This window comes from Pestalotiopsis fici, assembly GCF_000516985.1.
Source record: "Pestalotiopsis fici W106-1 unplaced genomic scaffold PFICI_Scf_8, whole genome shotgun sequence".
Taxonomy (NCBI): Eukaryota; Fungi; Ascomycota; class Sordariomycetes; order Amphisphaeriales; family Sporocadaceae; genus Pestalotiopsis; species Pestalotiopsis fici.
The window spans coordinates 172,916-191,676 of record NW_006917098.1 but is presented as its reverse complement, the minus strand read 5'-3'; the positions used below and the strand labels follow the sequence as shown (position 1 = coordinate 191,676).

At 50.3% G+C, this 18,761-nt stretch overlaps 5 protein-coding genes across 5 annotated transcripts; 4 read left to right on the top strand and 1 right to left on the bottom strand.

Moving 5' to 3' along the window:
- Positions 1 to 2,134: 2,134 nt before the first annotated feature.
- Positions 2,135 to 3,739, top strand: PFICI_10757 (uncharacterized protein; the record flags this gene model as incomplete). Its single annotated transcript, XM_007839338.1, has 1 exon — positions 2,135 to 3,739. One exon carries the CDS (start codon positions 2,135 to 2,137, stop codon positions 3,737 to 3,739), a length of 1,605 nt encoding a protein of 534 aa, XP_007837529.1.
- A 2,840-nt stretch (positions 3,740 to 6,579) lies between these two features.
- PFICI_10756 (uncharacterized protein) lies at positions 6,580 to 7,686 on the top strand (the record flags this gene model as incomplete). The annotated part of the gene is made up of 1 exon (XM_007839337.1): positions 6,580 to 7,686. The coding sequence occupies one exon, from the start codon at positions 6,580 to 6,582 to the stop codon at positions 7,684 to 7,686; it is 1,107 nt and encodes a 368-aa protein (XP_007837528.1).
- Positions 7,687 to 8,120: 434 nt separating this feature from the next.
- Positions 8,121 to 9,697, bottom strand: PFICI_10755 (uncharacterized protein; the record flags this gene model as incomplete). Its single annotated transcript, XM_007839336.1, has 4 exons — positions 8,121 to 8,351; positions 8,408 to 9,260; positions 9,327 to 9,574; positions 9,635 to 9,697. The coding sequence occupies 4 exons, from the start codon at positions 9,695 to 9,697 to the stop codon at positions 8,121 to 8,123; spliced, it is 1,395 nt and encodes a 464-aa protein (XP_007837527.1).
- Positions 9,698 to 14,013: 4,316 nt separating this feature from the next.
- On the top strand, positions 14,014 to 14,682 carry PFICI_10754 (uncharacterized protein; the record flags this gene model as incomplete). The annotated part of the gene is made up of 2 exons (XM_007839335.1): positions 14,014 to 14,233; positions 14,291 to 14,682. The coding sequence occupies 2 exons, from the start codon at positions 14,014 to 14,016 to the stop codon at positions 14,680 to 14,682; spliced, it is 612 nt and encodes a 203-aa protein (XP_007837526.1).
- A 2,433-nt stretch (positions 14,683 to 17,115) lies between these two features.
- On the top strand, positions 17,116 to 18,681 carry PFICI_10753 (uncharacterized protein; the record flags this gene model as incomplete). Its single annotated transcript, XM_007839334.1, has 1 exon — positions 17,116 to 18,681. One exon carries the CDS (start codon positions 17,116 to 17,118, stop codon positions 18,679 to 18,681), a length of 1,566 nt encoding a protein of 521 aa, XP_007837525.1.
- Between the last annotated feature and the right edge of the window lie 80 nt (positions 18,682 to 18,761).

Here is an 18,761-nt window from a genome sequence, read left to right as displayed (position 1 = left end):
GAGGCGGTGCAAAACAACCCGCGCGTATCTTGTGCATCCTCATTCCCTATATGTGCATCTCACTGACGCCGTCAATCTTTCACATGGTGTTGGCGGATTGGCTTGGTGGATGTACGGGAAGGATTTCGAAACAAGTAAATTTGGGGCTTCTAGAAACATGGAAGAATTGAGATGAAATGAGGCCAGACATTGGATGGTTTGTACTATGTAATGTTCTAGCCAACTAGCCCGCAGCCAGCAGCCAGCTACAGAGTACTGCCAGTCAAGCCAGTTGGCGGATAGTGGCTTGCCAGATGCAATAGTGGACACTAAAAAAGATGACCCCGTTGTCCAACCCCGTGGCAGATTGAGAGGGACGCGCAATTGATGATCAGGGTAGTGCGAATACAGGGTCTTGGCATTAGAGTTATCGTAAGGTTGGGGCCCGGCGGCTGCAAACTGTGGCAAGTGCCCATGAGCCAAAAACTCTGAAAAGTTTAGAGTAAGTGCGGTGGGCCAAGCTTAACTAAAGGGGGTGCGTAGCGCTGTTCTTTTCTTTCTTGCATTTATTCGGATTTGGAAGGCCGGGCAGCGCAAGAAGAACATGATAGCAAGAGAGACTCAATGAAAGGAAAGGAGCATCAAATGATACAAAGCCACAATGTGAGTTGCCGGTATGTGCGAGCTACTACTTCGAACACACAAGGAATTAGTGTGGCATGCCGTACCTATGCAATGTGCGCATCGGCTCCTACGCTGATCGTGCCAAGAATCCTTAGTACATTCGCATAATCAATCTTGGAAGATCGTTGATGAATGGTCCCGAGTGCAGCACCGAGAGCGCAGAGCACTGCCATTTTGCCAACCTGGTAGTATTCTTTCCAAGAATGCCAACCAACCACTCAAATGACCCTCAAGACTCCCAAGCAACCGGTCAACTCTTGTCGCTGGACTTGGTGAGCATCTTATTGGTCAGGTCCGAATCGTCGTACGCAATTCCACGTCTTGTCCTGAGCAAGTTATAAGACTATCGACGGCGAGACAAGCAGACCATCAAGACACCACCACCGACGGGCATTCGGGGGCTGCGATCAACTGAAACTGGAGACGGACAGAGGGGGCCCAGATGCAGCAACATCGTATTGTCCCATCTCCTTGCAGTCCTTGGCTGGGATGTCAAAGGCTCGGAGCTGGCATTGTGGATCCCGCAACTCGACAGACGAAATGAACGTGGAGCTTCTCCATGGCAGCCCGTGGTCAGGCCAATCCAATCGCCCCATCTCGCCCATCTTTGTCTAGCAGGAGCAACAGTAGAGCAAGCAGCAAGTCGGGGAACAACAACATCCAACAATGCTGCTGTTGCTTCATTTCCGAAGTACCGCTGTTATTTAGTGTTGCATCTATATGCTATTAGTGGTATCGTCCGCTGCGCCTCTGCCTGAGCTCCAGCAAAAACAAAATCACAGCAGGTATTGTGTATACCTACAGGCAAGTAAAATCGTGACAAATTGACAGACGGACAAACAGACAACCTCTCGAGGGCTTCTTCAGGCGGCGAATGAAACACACAATAACCGCGTCCCCCAGCAGCTATTATGGAGACGCGCCATCACCACTTTTCTTGCCTTCCCCCTTCTCGCCGCTGTTCCTGGCATCCATGCGCCCCCATCCATCCATCCATCCATCGATTCGTTATGATTAATAACGGGCTCCAAATAAATCCACATGGAGAATGTGATGCGCTAGTCCCAATCTCAATCACTTAGCATCCCCTATCCTTGCGTGGGTCTTCTGGGTATCAAACTAACAGGTCTTAGCCTGGTCGCTGGCAACGAGCAAGCCCTTTTTCACCCCCCAATGTCCTCCTCCATGGCATACTTCTGGATTCTTGCATTTTGATCAGTTCAACTCTCTTTTTTCTCTTTCGTCGTCCTCTTGTAATTACTTAGGTTGCGATCGGGAAGAAAAGGAATCTTCTGTCCCTCACACTCATTAAAGAATAACTTATTAGTTCTGCCACTCATTGATACACCATCTTTTTCAAAACGTTTAGCTATTCAGCTACATCGGCGCCATTTTTTCCACATCACTATAACATAGAAGGAAGGAAACGACACTTATTCGCTTGTTGCAAAACCACACACAGATATTCACAATGCTCAAGACAGCCTTGGCCTCCTCGTTGCTCCTCGCGAGCAACGTCGCCGCCCTCGATGCCGTCATCGTAAAGGGTACCAAGTTCTTCTACGAGAACGGAACACAGTTCTTCATCAAGGGTGTTGCGTACCAGCAAGACACTGCCGCTGGCGGTGACACTTCCTCCACCACGGACACTTACGTCGATCCCCTGGCCGATGAGGACAACTGCAAGCGTGATGTCCCCCTTCTCGCTGCTCTGGGCACCAACGTGATCCGAACTTATGCCATCAACCCTGACTCCGACCACTCGGCCTGCATGCAGCTGCTGTCCGATGCTGGCATCTACGTCATTTCTGATCTGAGTGAGCCATCTCTCTCCATCAACCGAGACAGCCCGGCCTGGAATGTCGACCTGTTTGACCGCTACAAGGCCGTTGTCGACGACTTGAGCCAGTACGACAACGTCATTGGTTTCTTCGCCGGAAACGAGGTCTCCAACAACGCCTCCAACACGGACGCCTCTGCCTACGTCAAGGCTGCTGTTCGTGACACCAAGAACTACATTGCTGAGAAGCAGGCTGCTGGTGGACGCTGGATGGGTGTTGGTTACGCTGCCAACGATGATGCCAACATTCGCCACAACCTTGCAGACTACTTCAACTGCGGCAACCAGAGCGAGGCCATTGACTTCTTCGGTTACAACATTTACTCTTGGTGCGGTGAGAGCAGCTTTGAGGCGTCTGGCTACAGCGACCAGGTTGACTTCTTCTCCAACTACTCCGTCCCCGTCTTCTTTGCTGAGTATGGTTGCAACACCCAAGGTGGCGCCGAAGGCCGTACCTGGGACGACACCACTGCCCTGTTCTCTGACGAGATGACTGGCGTTTTCTCTGGTGGTATTGTCTACATGTACTTCGAGGAGGACAACGATTACGGTCTGGTCGAGCTCGACGGTGATGATGCTAGCACCATGGAGAACTACGATGTCCTGTCCAGCAAGATCGCCGCCGCCACTCCTTCCTCCACCTCCATGGACGCTTACGAGGCCACCAACTCTGCTCAGTCCTGCCCTGCTACTGGTGATGACTGGCAAGCTGCCGAGGCTCTGCCTCCTACCCCCAACCGTGAGCTCTGCGAGTGCATGTACGCTTCTTTGACCTGCCAGCCTTCCGCCGACCTGGACACCGAGGACTACGGCGACATCTTCGGCTACATCTGCGCCCAGGATGAGGATGCTTGCTCCAGCATTAAGCACGATGAGTCTTCTGGTGTCTACGGCCCCTACGTCGGTTGCAACTCCACTCAGCAGCTCGGTGCCGTTCTCCAGGCCTACTACGAGAACCAGAACTCGGCCTCCACTGCTTGCGACTTTGATGGCTCCGCCACCATCAACAGCGAGCCCGTCAGCGATGACACTTGTGATGCTCTGATGGAGGCTGCTAGCTCATCCGCCTCGGTTGCTGCTACCGCCACCGGTGCCTCCTCGACCTCTGGATCCTCTTCCACTGCCAACTTTGCTGCCCCCGTTGGTATGGACCGCGCCTTCACCGTTGGTGACTTTGCCATTGGTCTGTACACCCTTGTTGCAGCTGCCGTTGGAGTTGGAATGATTGCTCTGTAAAAACATTCAAGCATATGCCCTTTTAATGTCGAGGCATTCTGGAGTTTGAATCGTTTTAAAACAGTTCATCTTTTCATGAAGGATTCTTCTGGAGTTTTGAGTTGATATTCCCAATAAACTATGTGCATAGCATTGAGTAACCCCCTTTCATGTTCATGGTTCCCTTGTCCTGCTTAGCATCTTTGCCCTTCTCATAATTGTGGTAGTAGGGCTCTTGTCCAGGAATAATGCTTTTTTCTAAGCCTCTTTTTTTTTTCACAAACATATCATGAAGTGCTACTATAGAGATGAAATTCATGCAAACTTTTGTATCAGTAATGGAAAACAAAATCATAATTCGCACTGCCCCAAGGCTATCTATTGATGTCAGACGATTCGTCATGTCTTTGCGCCAGGTCGAGCAGTCGTCGTCATCTAACGAAGTATAGAATCCTGTGCCACGTTGACATTGGAGTAATGTTTGTGTCCAACGGCGCCTTGGCATTGAATGCCGAGCTGCGCCGCTGTCACTCGTTCAGCCAAGGATTGGAGATGGTGGGGGCTGCCAAGAGAGCCGCACTCGAAGGTGGGCTTGGCAGAGGAGTGCAATGTACTCTTTACGTACAGAAGAGTATCATGTATGAATTCCGGCAAGAATGGGTTGGTCCTGGGATTGCAGTCTCGTTGCGAGAAGGCGTTCGGCGCATCTGCGAGGACTCCAAGATCGCAACTGGCCGGTCTAGAGAAATCAAAGTTCATCCCCAGGCTCACCCCAATCACGCTCACGTATAAGGTGACTGAAAAAGATATACAAGAGACGAGAAAATAGGGTTTGATCTCCCTCTTCTTTGAGTCGCTAGACTTGGTACGATGTGTGAACCTTTTGGCATTGGGAGCTTCAGTCCACAGTCGAATTCTGACTGCGCAGACTATCACTGGCGCAGTGAATATCAAGAGCCCTAGGGCGTTTGAAAGTAAGAAAACGGTACCGAATTCCCCCAGCGAATAATCATGTTGTGCGGGACGCCTTGGGGGTCTAGACAGCTGGAAATGATCCTGCATATGGGAGAGACATAGAACCCGGCTCGTTCACGTCATATCTCGATTAGCCTGCTTTTTCCGATGAGGTTTCTGCCTCGAATTAACAAACCTCGACACCAGCTCATCCGTGATCAATCCTTATGCAACACACTCTAGACGCTGTTCGTATAAATATTCCGGGATGTCAATCGTCCCGAGACTCGGAAATATGCCGCCCACTTGCAATGATGAAGTTGCGAATGGGGATTATCTATTTTGGGTCCGCTCCGGTGAACGTAAAGGACTCGAGCTCCGGAGGGATCAAAATGACCGGAACATCATCTCCAAGCACCTCATCGTGTTGTCTCCAATGCTGCGAAGGCGAAGGCGAAGGCAGTGAGGCAAAGTGTATCTCTGGTGTATGCGGGAACCAAAGCCTTTGTATCTCTACGTTGCGAGCGGCTAGATGGATATGGTCTATTGCCTCGGCCATTGGGTAACCAATGTTGTAATCGGTCCTCACGTCCATGAACGCTGCACGTGGCGCCAATATAGAGCCCCAGGCGATTCGGCAGAAGTAAGGGGTATATATTCAAGGGATATATTCAAACTCTATGCCTAGCCGCTTAACCTCATGGTAGACCATAATCATGGGCTTTGCAATACTATGCATGGTTTTTCATGTCTGCGACAACTTGCAGAGATCTCATTGTCCCCCGCGATCCTCGACGACTTCCACGAAAAGCCGGCGCTCTGGAAAGTGAGGCAGGAGACAATGGTTGCAAATGATTCATTAGTTCCACAGGTACATCGAGGAGAAAGAAGACATCCATAGCGTCCTGGTGACTGCTAACGCCAAGGCTTATAGCTGGGATGCGTGTGCTCTTGAATATTCTCCAGGCGGCCGAAGAGCGGTCAGTACATTGCTTGGGCGACCCGGAAGTTTAGGTATGTACGCAAGTAATTGACTTGCAGGCGAGGTAGCGGGGGTTGATCCGTCTACAGTTCTCTTCTCTAGAAACAGGTTTGTTGTTGAAAAGGTGATATGGATAGTATCAGGATGTTTTTGTGCTTACTGATCACGTTATGGTAAGATTACAAAAAAGGTCGTGCCACAACGACTGAGATAGTACAATAATGGAAATATGCATGTGCGAAGGTACGACAATACGGAAATTCAACTGCTCGACACCATTGCAAACATTCAATGTATTGACGAACCTCTAGGTACACTCTTGCCATGCTCGACGATTGATTGACAATGAGCCAAATCATTGGATTGCGACAATAGGAACTTTAATGAGACTAGATGATTGAAATGTAAAATTCAATGAACATCTGAGTACTATGACTCTGTACATCGATCTGGGTACGCCCTACAGCTGTATATTCCCCCACATGTTCGCTTGGTGTACCTGCTGCTGATAAGCGAATCATGAGTCGCATAATTCAGGTATCGCAACGCTACTGGTGGAACTCTTGAGAGATCGTCTCTTACCCCATTCACTATATAGCAGGCGGCTAGTAATTATACACTGCCCGGTTACCATACAATAGATTGTTTCCATTATAGCCATGCGGACCAGGAAACGTTAAATGATCTAGAATTGTCTCAGTCCAATTAATTTCCATTAATTACATACCCAGCTACCTACGAATGACTATGAGCCGACAGCGGAGCCATGCCATGGGTGGGGCACAAACTAATGTGTCACAGCTAGTCACCGCCTGCAAATTCTAACCAAACCTGCAGAGGGCCGGGCCGCGATGACTCGGAACGATAAAAAAAACATAATTCAATCTTCAAACCATTTTTCTTTACTCCAAGGGACACGGGCTAGATGATCGCCGGGTTCAGCTGTCGCACTGTCAGGCTGACGAGTATCGGCCGGCGCCACTGCACAACAAATCGCATCACAGCCGCCGTTTCCAGTGCCACCACCACTGCCGCCACAGGCAGACCAGCTTCTCAGTCACCAATCATCGCCGCTAGCTTCAACAGCTGGCAGTCACGGTCCCAGGCCAGATTCTACAGCAGCAGCAGCAGCAGCCCGCCCAAGAAAAAGGTCGCCGAGCTGAACAAACTTGAAGCCAAGATGTCTGCCGGAAAGGACTACTACCTCACGCTGTCATGCCCCGACAAGCCGGGTATCGTGCACGCTGTGACGGGCCTGCTGGCAAGCCAGAAGCTCAACATCCTGGACCTGCAGCAGTTCTCGGACCGCACGTCGGAGCGCTTCTTCATGCGCGTGCACTTTGGCCACGCTGAGTCGACGGCGGCCCTGGACGCGCCCTTGGCCGAGCTTTCCAAAGAGCTGCAGATGGACTATGACGTGCGGGCGACGAGCTCCAAGCCGCGCGTGCTCATCATGGTCTCCAAGATTGGCCACTGCCTCAACGACCTGCTGTTCCGCACCAAGGCCAACCAGCTCGGTATCGAGGTTCCGATCATTGTTTCCAACCACCCAGACTACCGGCCCCTGGCCGAGAGCTACGGCATTGAGTTCCACCACCTGCCCGTGAACAAGGACACCAAGCTGGAGCAGGAGCGCCAGATCCTCGACCTGATCAAGAAGCACGACATTGAGCTCGTCGTCCTGGCCCGATACATGCAGGTCCTGTCGCCCGGTCTGTGCGAGGCCATGAGCGGCAAGATCATCAACATTCACCACAGCTTCTTGCCCTCCTTCAAGGGCGCCAAGCCCTACCACCAGGCTTTTGACCGCGGTGTCAAGATCATTGGTGCTACCGCTCACTTTGTCACCGCCGATCTGGACGAGGGCCCCATCATTGAGCAGCGTGTCGCCCGCGTCGACCACAGCTTGAGCCCCAAGGAGCTGGTCGAGGAGGGCAGCAACGTTGAGAGTCAGGTCCTGGCCGCCGCTGTCAAGTGGTGGAGCGAGAAGAAGGTGTTCCTCAACGGCCACAAGACTGTTGTCTTTAACTAGACTTAAACTTACTTGTTTGGGAAGGGTTCTCTTTTAAAGAGCAAAAAGGTTGCTGGGTTTGGAAAAGCAAAGAAAAATAAATGTGCTCCTTTTTTCAATTTTGGGTAGAGAAAAATAATAGATATGATGCCCAACTTCGTGAATTAGTCCTGATGGTATGAAGCCATAAAGTCATAATACGTGGATATGCGGAAAGAAAGCCGCATACATATATCATCAGAACAGGGACACAGCAAATCATACAATCGTATGTTGCCAATGGAGGCTTGTATTTATGCTTCCAGGTAAAATGTCTCATTTGTTGAAGCCATCACATATCGTTGTTTGTTGCCAGTGAGCTGGCTCGGGATCCTGATTTGGAATAGTAATTCTTGATTCCTCTATGATCATCTACGTTCTATAATCCGGCTTTTTGATGTTCTATTCCAAATCTATCATTTGCCTCCAGAAAACGACACTACGGCCCATTTGCCGCTCCAAGCCCATTTCCGGGCCCCGCTGTCACCGCCTCCACCCTCAGTTGCACGAATCTCCTCATCCTGGCCAGGCTTCAGTCCAACCACGACATCTGCTTTGCAGGTACGGAGTGCAAGAACATTGAGACCAGATCCAGGGCCGAGCGGGCCAATGGCCTGTGTGAAAGGCGTTGTGGGATCCCAGGCAGCCTGCATTATGAAAAGTCAGTATTCAATGATTTGTCAGGTCAAGTAACGGAACTCACGTCGCCAGTCAGTTTTCTGTAGTTCAAATCTCCCTTGAAAATGACCAATTCACTAGCCCTGAGATCCTCAACCAGGTTCTTCTCGGCTGGCAGCCTCCAAAAGCTGCCGCCGTGAGTCCAGAAAGCATTGGGGCGGATGGTGAGCTGGCCTTCGGCGTGGAATCCTGCCCATTCTTGGAAGAGGAACGAGAGTTCACCGGCCTCCTTCTCGCCCAAGGGCTCGGGGACCTTATCCTGGTGCTTCTCGTCATCCGAGGGCGTCTCGTAGAAGTTCTTGGGGTTCGCAAGGGCACTGAGCAGGGCAGCAAAGTCGCCGGGTAAGACGTCGGACACGAACCAGGGAATGTCCTTGGGGTGCAGAACCACGTTGGTCGCGAGGCCGGCGGAAAGGAGATATCCCGCCAGGATCAGATCAACATACAGCTCAAAACCAGCATTGTCGAGGACGATGTCGACGCGTCGCTCCTTCTTGCCCTCGTCGCGCGCCTTGCGTAGAACATCAAAAGCCTTGTCCAGGTCGTTGATCAAGATGTTCTTCTCGCTGGCCTTGCGTGCCTCGGAGCCCTGCAGCTTTTGAATATCTTCGTACGTCAGACTCGTCAAGAGTGACAGGTCAGTGGCATTTCCCCACAGACAGATCTCCATCATCTCGTAGAAGAGAATCTTTTGCGCTTCGTCCGCCTCGGGGCCGGTCTTGCTCTTGTCGTTGTGGATCTGAGTGACGAGGTCCTTGTACCGGGCGGCCAATTCTACAACAGCCGGCCGAGAGGACCGGAACGTGTTCATCTTCTGCCGGGCAAAGATGTCGTAGGATTTCCAGTGCTGCGATAGGCTGAAGTGTGTCGCGATGCGCCTAACTTGCTGTCAGTCAGACGTGCGTGTTTATTGCGTTGCTCATGGGTTTTCGAGTCGTCCGCACCTGTAGAGGTAGCATTCGCTGTACAGCCATGGAACATTGAACCATGCGACCTGCCCAAGCTTCTCCAGCTCTTGATTGTAGAGTGCTATATCTGGCTTTCCGTCATCTTGGATGGGCGTCAACTGGCGGTTGTGTTGCAGCTCATACTTGAGCTTGGCAAGCTCCTCGACAATCTTCTTGCCCTCGTCGACCTTGGCTTGGTCGTTGGTCTGGGTGATCGTTCGGTAGACGTCGTCGATGGCTTGCGTCTAAGAAATTGCGTTTAGCCCTCATTTCGCTACAATATGCGCATGGACGAGTGTACACACAATAATGACCGGCCAGCGGTCGCGGGCAGAGATGAACGCAAACGACGTCTTGTCGCTGGTCATGTACGGGGCTGTGCAACGCGTATTTCTTAGCCTGTCGTCGCGCAAGGACGGTGATCATTCGAATAGTAGACGTTGCTTACGGGTTTTCGTGTCGAACTCCATCTTGCTCGCAATTTTGTGGCAGTTGAAACCTATTCTCCTGCTGTCGACAATTTACTACCGAACAATTCGAATGGAATCAGCTTCGGATGTGACTGCAGTCAGGTTTGGAGGGGCAATCTAGTGCCCTGAAGAAAGTTGGCGGGGTAGTCTACTGCGTTTGGAAATTCCGCGCAGGTCAAGGACACATTACGTAGTGTACCTAGTAGGTAGTAGGGGGGAGGAAGAGATCTAAGGGTCCACGGCGACTGGACTTTATTTTAGCTTTTTCCCGAGTTCGGAAAACACACGTCGTCAATTTGACTTCAATTGCGTGTTCGTAGTATATAGTCTTTCTATTGATATTATCTTCCCAGATTAAATTGACGAGATTTTCAATTGATGATACTCGGCAATATTTTTACTACAAGCAATGGCCGACTCCTTCACGAGAATCTGCGACCATAGTCAAACCATGATTCGGCTGGTACAAGACAGGGACGCGTCAAGGACTCCGCAATGCCGAAACGTCAGCTTCAGGATGAGGCAATTTGCAAAGATGAATGGTTTTTTCTTCTTCTCCTTCTTCCTGCCCTTGGCTGGTCTTGTGTCATATTTGAGAAGAACTGATTGTTGATTCCTCGTCATCTATAATTCACGCAAGCTAGAGGTGCGAATAGCGTTGCGCTCAGGCAATGAATCCGAGTCATTCATTGTTGCTAAGAGAATCATCGGCTGCCCCCGGAGAAATCCTTCGCGCGAATCGTCACTGTACGCTTAATGAAGCTGGAGCGAGAGCACCGAGCCGAGAGGAGGCAGGTAAGCAGGCAGGTAGGTAGATAGTTATCGTGGTCGGGCCTGAAATGCCAGTCGTATCTTAGTTCAGTCTAATTGTGTCTTGCTGGGCAACTTCAGACGTCGGACTGTGACGAGTGGACCCATACGGTCCGCTTCCGCTTTCAGTCATGACTGGCGTCACTTACTATACTCGTAGTATCGTGAGTCGTCCCTTTTAGTCATATGGTAAGCCGATTGTCGCGCGTCCTGGTCTCTGATCCGTCAAAATAGAATGATGGTACTATCACGGGAGTCTTCGGCAATTGCAAAGTGCTTTTTTCCAAAATGGAGATCAGCTTATGCTAAACTTTGACCCAAGTCAATACGCTTCTTCATGAAGAAGACAGCCAAAGCTGGAGGACATTTGCTTGTGTTCTTGAGCCCCCATTCGTACCACTGCGACATCTGAACGAGGCGGTCGACTCGAGGTAGCGAGTGCTTGCAGTTTGACGACCTGAATATTCAGGCCACTGCTTTTGATGAAGATGGCATTGGGTATCTGTTTCGCTCTTTGGGTGTGATCGAGTTGAGTATCTTAGTCGCGGCCTTTAGTGTTAGCCAGCACCAACTAGGGGAAAGAACAGAAGAGAACTTAGTTCCCGTCAGCACACGCAATGCCACATCGCGAACCGTGATATACAGCGTAGATCAGATATGGAATTTTTTTTTTCTCCCAAGATAAGAAGCTGACAGCGGGCCAGATCTCGCCCTTATTCTTTGGGCTATGGTAGCTGCGTAACTAGCTGGGCGTCCGCTGGTAACAGGTGAAGCTGGAAGAAAAGGTGACAACACTGAGAGACCATATCCCACCATGAAAATTAACTATAATTCCCACAAGTTTAGATGCACGGCGGTAAGTTATAGCACCCACTTGTGTGTAAGCAGTCGTCGGTCAAAGGTCTGACTGGCTACCAGCCGGGCGGTTCTGGCTCAGGGGGATGGCCCAAGAAAGAATAATCAAAGTGTCTCAAAATATCCAACACAGAAAAGGTAATCTAAGTGAAGAATGAAATTTACCAGAGATCATGATGGCAAAAGACATATCACTTTCGTCACGGAATATACACGGTCTCTTCCATCCTGGGGATCAAGACCCTGTGCCAGATGACCGTTCCTGTAAATGCAATCTCCGGTCGTCATACTTGTGTGACTGGATAACCACTGGTTCATTGCCGCTTTCACATGCGCGAAACCAGGCCAAGCAGTCGGACTTTTTCAGCCTGGAATCAATACATGGTGCTATGTGCCTCTTGGGAGATTTGCTGCTGCAGTTATATGCATGAACGTAGCATAGCGTCGCCCGATGCATAGGCGAGTAAAGAGCGAAATGAGCAAGCGTCACTTCAAGTAGTTCTAGACTTCTAGCTTCGGGACCAATGAATATGGCAATGGAGTGAGCGAGCCGGTCTTTTTACGCAGAAGTACTGCTGACACCATGTTGAGGTTGGTTCCGAATTTTTGTTTGTCCAGTTACCACAAAGTGAGAAATCTATTGATCTTTTCCAGTCCTCAGAACACGTTCAAGACTTTTGCTAAAATGCTCTGAATGCACATGTAGCTGCCCTGATTTGTTCTCTTAATCTCGTTCTCCTCAAATGTGATCCACTCGAAGAAGCTTGACCTCGGGATCGGGGGTTTGTGCAGGGAATAAAATCTGGGGAAATGACTGTGAGGTGATTTCCAGATCCACCAATGCTCGATACTAATTGTCCGGGGACCACAACCCGGATCACGCTGTCTTGCCTCCGGACATAATTCCAAGGACTATTGTAGTTGGAATGGAAGGGACCACTAACAAACTGCCGTGAGAGAATTTTTCTGCCGATGCCAATTTCTCGACGTGGTAGCAGCGAGGTACAGTATCACCATCAGCCTCTCAGCTCCGCCTCATCTCGCTAACCTCGAGAAAAGAGAATCATATGCTGCCGAATACAACATGACATGATCATCAGCTGCTTCTCATCGATGACTTGCCGAAGCTAGGTGCACCTCGGCATGAATATACGTAGTGGACAGTGCCAAACGGGCGAAGACCTGCAGGGCCCCCCCAGGTCCGGGGAATGGCTGGAGACGACGCGAAGAGGACGACGAAGAGGAGGTGTGGTGGTCATCAGCACATCCACACAACGCATAAGTTCATAACAGGTTTAGCCCAGGCCTGGCTCCACCCCCGGATTTTGAACAACCCCTGGCGCGTAAGATGAACCTTGGCCGCGCTAAGCCCATTCGCGTACCCACTTCCGAGAGATAGAGTTGGGTCTGTGAACGAACTTTTGCACGTACCTGGTTTCTTGGTTCTTTCGGCCGGCGAACATAACCTCTTTGTTTGATCCTATGGGAAATAGTGGCGTTTTCTCTCGTACGTGAAATGTACAATACGTCCATTCGCTCGTTCGGTCGGCTGTATGGAATCAGTGCGTGCAGGCTGTTTGCCCTTCGGCATGCTCACCACTCGCGCCTGCGTACCTGCAGTAATGCTACCCTCAATAATCACCCGCTACGGTTGCATCCCATGCGCCGAAATTTGAGGAAATTGAACTGTGACTTTGGAATTATCGCAGCGGTCATTTGTGATTGTTTAATTCTCGCCAGAAATCGCCTTTCTGCTTACTGCATAACTCTGAGATTCTAAGGGCCAGTCAGACCCCAATTACCCCAATTGAGCCGAGGTGAATATTGCCCTGTGTTGCCTCCTTGTCTCACTTAATACGAGGGATTCCTGACGGTTTTCACATGATCCAATCGATGATTTGACCCTGGACGTACTCGCAGTGCAGGTATGAATGCATACGGACAAGACCTGTTTCTACCGAAGAGCCCGACAACCGTCGATCATAGGCCGTAGCCCGACAAGCATAATTGCTACCTTGTTTCCCCAGACTAGAGAGGCGAACCAACCAGGTCAGCGTATTGCAGATCATATCGGAGCTTGGCCCGAATATGGCAAGTTCAATATATCTTGCCTCTCGTTAAGCCTCTGGAAGGTGATACTATTACGAAACCAGAATAACATATGGCGACTAAACCCCTGCCTCTACTAAGTCTACCAAGTGTATCGACTATGTTAGTCGATTGGACGGCCCGACGTCCTGCGCCCAATAGTGGCCTGCGCTTCATGGTCGCAGGTCCTTGTTTTAACCATGCTGCTACGTTATGACGGTGGTTGTGTATTGTTGAGGATATCCGGATGTAATGGAAAAGGGGAGGAGGCATAAAAGCTCGAGTGTCCCTCCATTGCAACGTTTACGTCTCTTTACCTTCTTTCCCTATCCATCCATACATTCGTTTTCCAATCACGAGTCCATTCATATCAACCTTTGTTGACTGTATACTACGTCTTTCTTCTACTTTTGACACTGTAGTCTTTCCGTCAACCCAATAAAAACCCCCCAACCGTCAAAATGAAGTACGCTTTCGCCGCCGCGGCCCTTGCTGCCACCGTCTACGCCCAGGACATCTCCACCATCCCTTCTTGCGCCATCCCCTGCATTGACGCCTCGAGGGCCGCTGTCACCACTTGCGGTGAGACCGACTACAAGTGTCTGTGTGACAACATCACCGCCATCCAGGGTGACGCCACCACCTGTGTCATCAGCGCTTGCGGTGCCACTGTCGCCGTCAGTAAGTTGAAGTTTCACTCCATGAATACAAAGCCATCCTTCTAACGCGCTATCATAGACGACGTCCTCCCAGCCACCCAGGCTTTCTGCGCCGCCGTTGAGGCCGGCGGTGACTCCACCACCTCCGCTGCTGAGACAACCTCTGCCGCCGAGACCACCTCCGCTGCTGAGACAACCACCGTCGCCGAGCCGACTACCACGGCCGCCAGCACCGTCAGCGAGGCCACCACATCGGCCTCGGAGAGCGAGGGCGGCAGCTACCCGACCACTGTCATCTCCAGCACCAGCTACGTGCCCACCACCATTGTCAGCACCAGCACCAAGGCCCACACCAACAGCACCGCCTCGGCCACCTCGGCCCCGTCGACCGTCGTCACTGCCGGTGCCGCCGTCGCTACTGCCGGCTCTGTTGGCATGCTCGTCCTCGGCGCTCTCGCTGCCATGATCTAAAGTGGCCTGACTATTGCGACTCCTGGATCAACGGATGGATGGATCCGAAGCATCAATAATACTGATGTGAAGAAGCAATGAACAGGACTTCTGGGCAATGGTATCATAGGACAAGGCATGTTTGCTTACTGGATGGCGCCAAGGGATCATGCATCGTCAATGAGAAAACCAGGAACATTGGCATAAAAAACTGCCGGCATCTTTAGTGATGGACGTTAATACGGGTTGATAAAGTTTTGTACTTGAATCAAAACGCCAGAAAATCAATTGTAAATACTACCTTAATCGATATATTTGATTCCTGGTGCCAAAATCGTTGCACAATTGTCTCGCCTCTCAACTTGTTCACAGAAGACTGTGCGTGTATATGCCGAAATCGAGTCGAAAGAAGCAACCGCTAATATAGAGTTGATGGAACTCTTGTGACACTTGCTAACTCCAAATTCTCGCAGAGGGTCTTCAAAGAATGATTGGGCAAGTCCTCTGCATCCAGCAATCCCTCATGCGAAATGCGCAACATAGCCCAGCACGGACCTGTAGTGTCACAATCGCAACATCACTATCGCATTTGCTGATTATACCCTTTGGCAATTGGTAAGACTATATGTAGGTAATCTTAACAACTTGCGCAAAGCTGATTTGACAATTCGGATGCGTTTCATAAGGAAGCATGGGGATGTCATTAAAAGACAGCATTCACCCGTTTCCGGGTCGCGCACGACAACTATAATTAGAAAGACTAGTGATGCCTCGCAAGGTCGAGGAAGCCTGATCGACACGGCCTTCTGTGAAGAAGAGAAACAGGAATTATGCGTGGTTCGACGCTTGATTGGACGGGTGTTTTAAAGGAGCCTTTTTGTTGTGCCGTGCTGGGCTGAGCGTGATTTCTTTGGTTGTTGGTGGTGGCGGCGGCATGCTTGCCAATCCTGTTGGGCGCACATTTACTTGTTGCCAGCCGCCCACAAACGTGGGAATGGCTTTGGCATTGAAGGGACAATCGGATAAGAGTAATCCCATGATTGGAGCTGATCTATTTGACTTTCTGAGTGTGTACCGAGTATTACATGGCCTTTGATAAGAGAAAAAGAAATGACTCAATGGAATGATCTCATTTTGAGTTGACACTTGAGACAGTGGAGCAAAAATGCCGTGCATCTATGATAGCTGTCACTCAAGTCAAAAAAGCGGGTGTGCTGGACAGGTTAATATGCCTGCTAATTCTAACTGGCAGTGGCCATGACACTAAATCTATCTGACTATACTCCGTCACTATAGCATAACGCAAATCTATCAGTGCGAAAAGAATTGCAACGACAACCTCTTCCTGTCATCTCAACGCCCGGAAAGCCTGGCGGCCGCCGCCAAAAACCTTCTACACGCTCACAGGAAACAGGAGGCATCAAAGTACACGAAAATCGGACCACAAACAAGTGCCGAAAACTCTTGTTATCGTAACTCTAATCGCAGTCTCTAAATGCGAGCCTGGCAATCAATCAAACTAGAGACATGCAGGACTTTCAATCGTACCTTTTCCATCTTTGTGGACGTTACGTGGACTGAGCCCCCTTGATCGATTGGAGAGGTGTCTCAGGCTGGAAATCTTTAGCATGACCGATGTTCACCCTTCAGCTGCCTTCATAACGAGGTTGATTGATCCACTTCATCGCCCAATTTGTATGCGTTTGTGTGAGGATGCGTGGGAATTAGCAATTAGACAAACGAGAATATCGTACTACCAATACACATGATTCATTGCTGCTCCTTCGCGATTATGGTACGGCGCTTCACAAGGCTCCAGGTGGGCGGGCAACGGGCTAGCCTGGGCAGAGAAAAAAACAAAGTATGATTTTCGCCATGCACGGAAAGGAGGGAAAAGAAAAAGAAAAAAGAAGACGGTTCCTTCGAGATCAAGATGATTAGTTTGCTCCCTATTGTCTAAACTGAAATATTATGAATTCCTGTGTTCTATATTCTCTCTTGCTGTCTCTCTGTTTCAACCTCTTCCCCTTTGTCTCCACTCAAGAAACAATGTCTTGTGAGCAACGGACAGGTGCGACGAACCTATGAAACTGCATACCGAAGCCAATTAACCCATCGGCCACCCCCGGATTGCTGCGACACGACCCTTCGCTATGATATATGGAACACCCTGGCCCACTTCACGAGAACCGGATAGAACATGCGTAATCGCAAGCCTTGGAGACTGGCCATCTTGTCCGACCATCGCTGTGAGCAGACAGGTAAGGTATTCGGCGACCTAATGAGAAAGAACCAACACCAACAACCGACAGCAAAATATATCACCCCCTACAACTGACGATCTTTACGTTTCCAAATTTATTTGCAGATTGTCATCTCTCGTCGTCTCTTTGCATTTATTCTTGATTTAACTCTATTCTCAACTCTATTCATTGTTTCTTCAAGTACAACGCTATGGCTCTTCGGCCCCTACGTCCGCGAGCCTGGCGCATCCTCGTCGCATTTGCAATTATTTCTTTTCTGTACCTCTCTTTCGAACTCGCAGACAGGATAAGGAAGGAGCACGCAGAAATAACCATTCTTCGGGCCAGTCAACTTGCATCAGGGCAAGAACACATTCGGTCGCCAAGAGTACAACAATACTGGCATGCTCTTCGGAACCACCTGCGCGATGTGACTCCCACGGTAGATGCAGTGAGGTTGATCAGGGGCTCCAGCGATGCGGACCAAGCGTTCGACTTTGACAAGAACCCCAAACATCATCGGCTCGACGTTGCCAGACTTCCAGAAGAGGCAGTGAATTACCTACGAGGCAGTCACAAGTCCTTCCTCGACATTACCAGCACGATGGCTCCCGGTCTGCCGTATCAACCAGGAACCCGGGGCATAGTTACAACGGCGGGCGGAAAGTATTTCAAAATGGTCATCCTTTCGTTGCGTATGCTGCGACGAGCAGGCTCCAGACTGCCAGTGGTGGCCTTTCTTGATACCCCCAAAGACTATGACGAGCATGTCTGCGACGAACTTTTCCCATCCATGGGCGCCGAATGCGTCGTGCTGTCCGAGCTTCTTGACGTGGCGCCACCTTCCATCAAGCAAGAGAAATGCCAGCTCAAGGTCTTTGCCCTCCTTTTCTCCCCCTTCCAGGAGATCCTCTTCCTGGACGCAGACGCTTTTCCAGCGCACAACCCAGACCTGCTCTTCATGGCGGAGCCTTACACGTCTACAGGCATGGTGGTATGGCCCGACTTTTGGGCCAACACAGCCAGTCATATGGCCTATGATATCGCAGATATACCGGTACCTCAACTAGCTGAAAGACGGAGCTCAGAGTCCGGCATTATGCTCTACGATAAGTCGCGGCATGCGCGCGATCTGCTCCTCGCACTGTATTACAACTTTCTCGGACCACGTTTCTACTATCCGATGCTGAGTCAAGGAGCCGCTGGCGAAGGCGACAAGGAGACATTTCTTCATGCCGCGCTTGTTCTTGAGACCCCTTTTTATGATGTCAAGAGCCGTGTGACAGTCATGGGACGGAGGTTGAATGAGACTTGGCACTCGGCTGGCATGAAGCAAGCGGACCCAAGGGAAGACTGGCAGCTGTTTAATGCGCCCGGCGCAAAATTTAGCAAAGGCTTCCAGTTGGGCCCAATCGAGCTTAAGAAGTTCAAGCGCAAGGATAGCTCCAACAACACGATGACCAGGCAAGCTGAAGAGGTGATCGCAAAGCCATTCTTCATCCACAATAACATTGTCAAACTCGATGTTGAGCAGCTGTTGCAGGACGGGAGTCCCCTATTTGAGAAAAATGCCACGGGAAGCGCGCAACGCCTCTGGGGCTCCGCTGAAAGTCAAATTCGAGACTTTGGCTACGACGTTGAGAAGGTCATGTGGGAAGAACTTGTCTTGACCGGATGCCATTTGCTGGCAAAAACTTATTGCGGAAAGGCTTTGCAATTGGCAGAGGGTGTTTTGGGGGATACTTTGGTCGGATTATACCCTGATTTGAGGCGTTAAAAGTCGTTCTTGTAAAAGTCATATTGATTTCCAGCATATATCCTACTATTGACAGCATCGACCGAGTACAGTGTGCTACA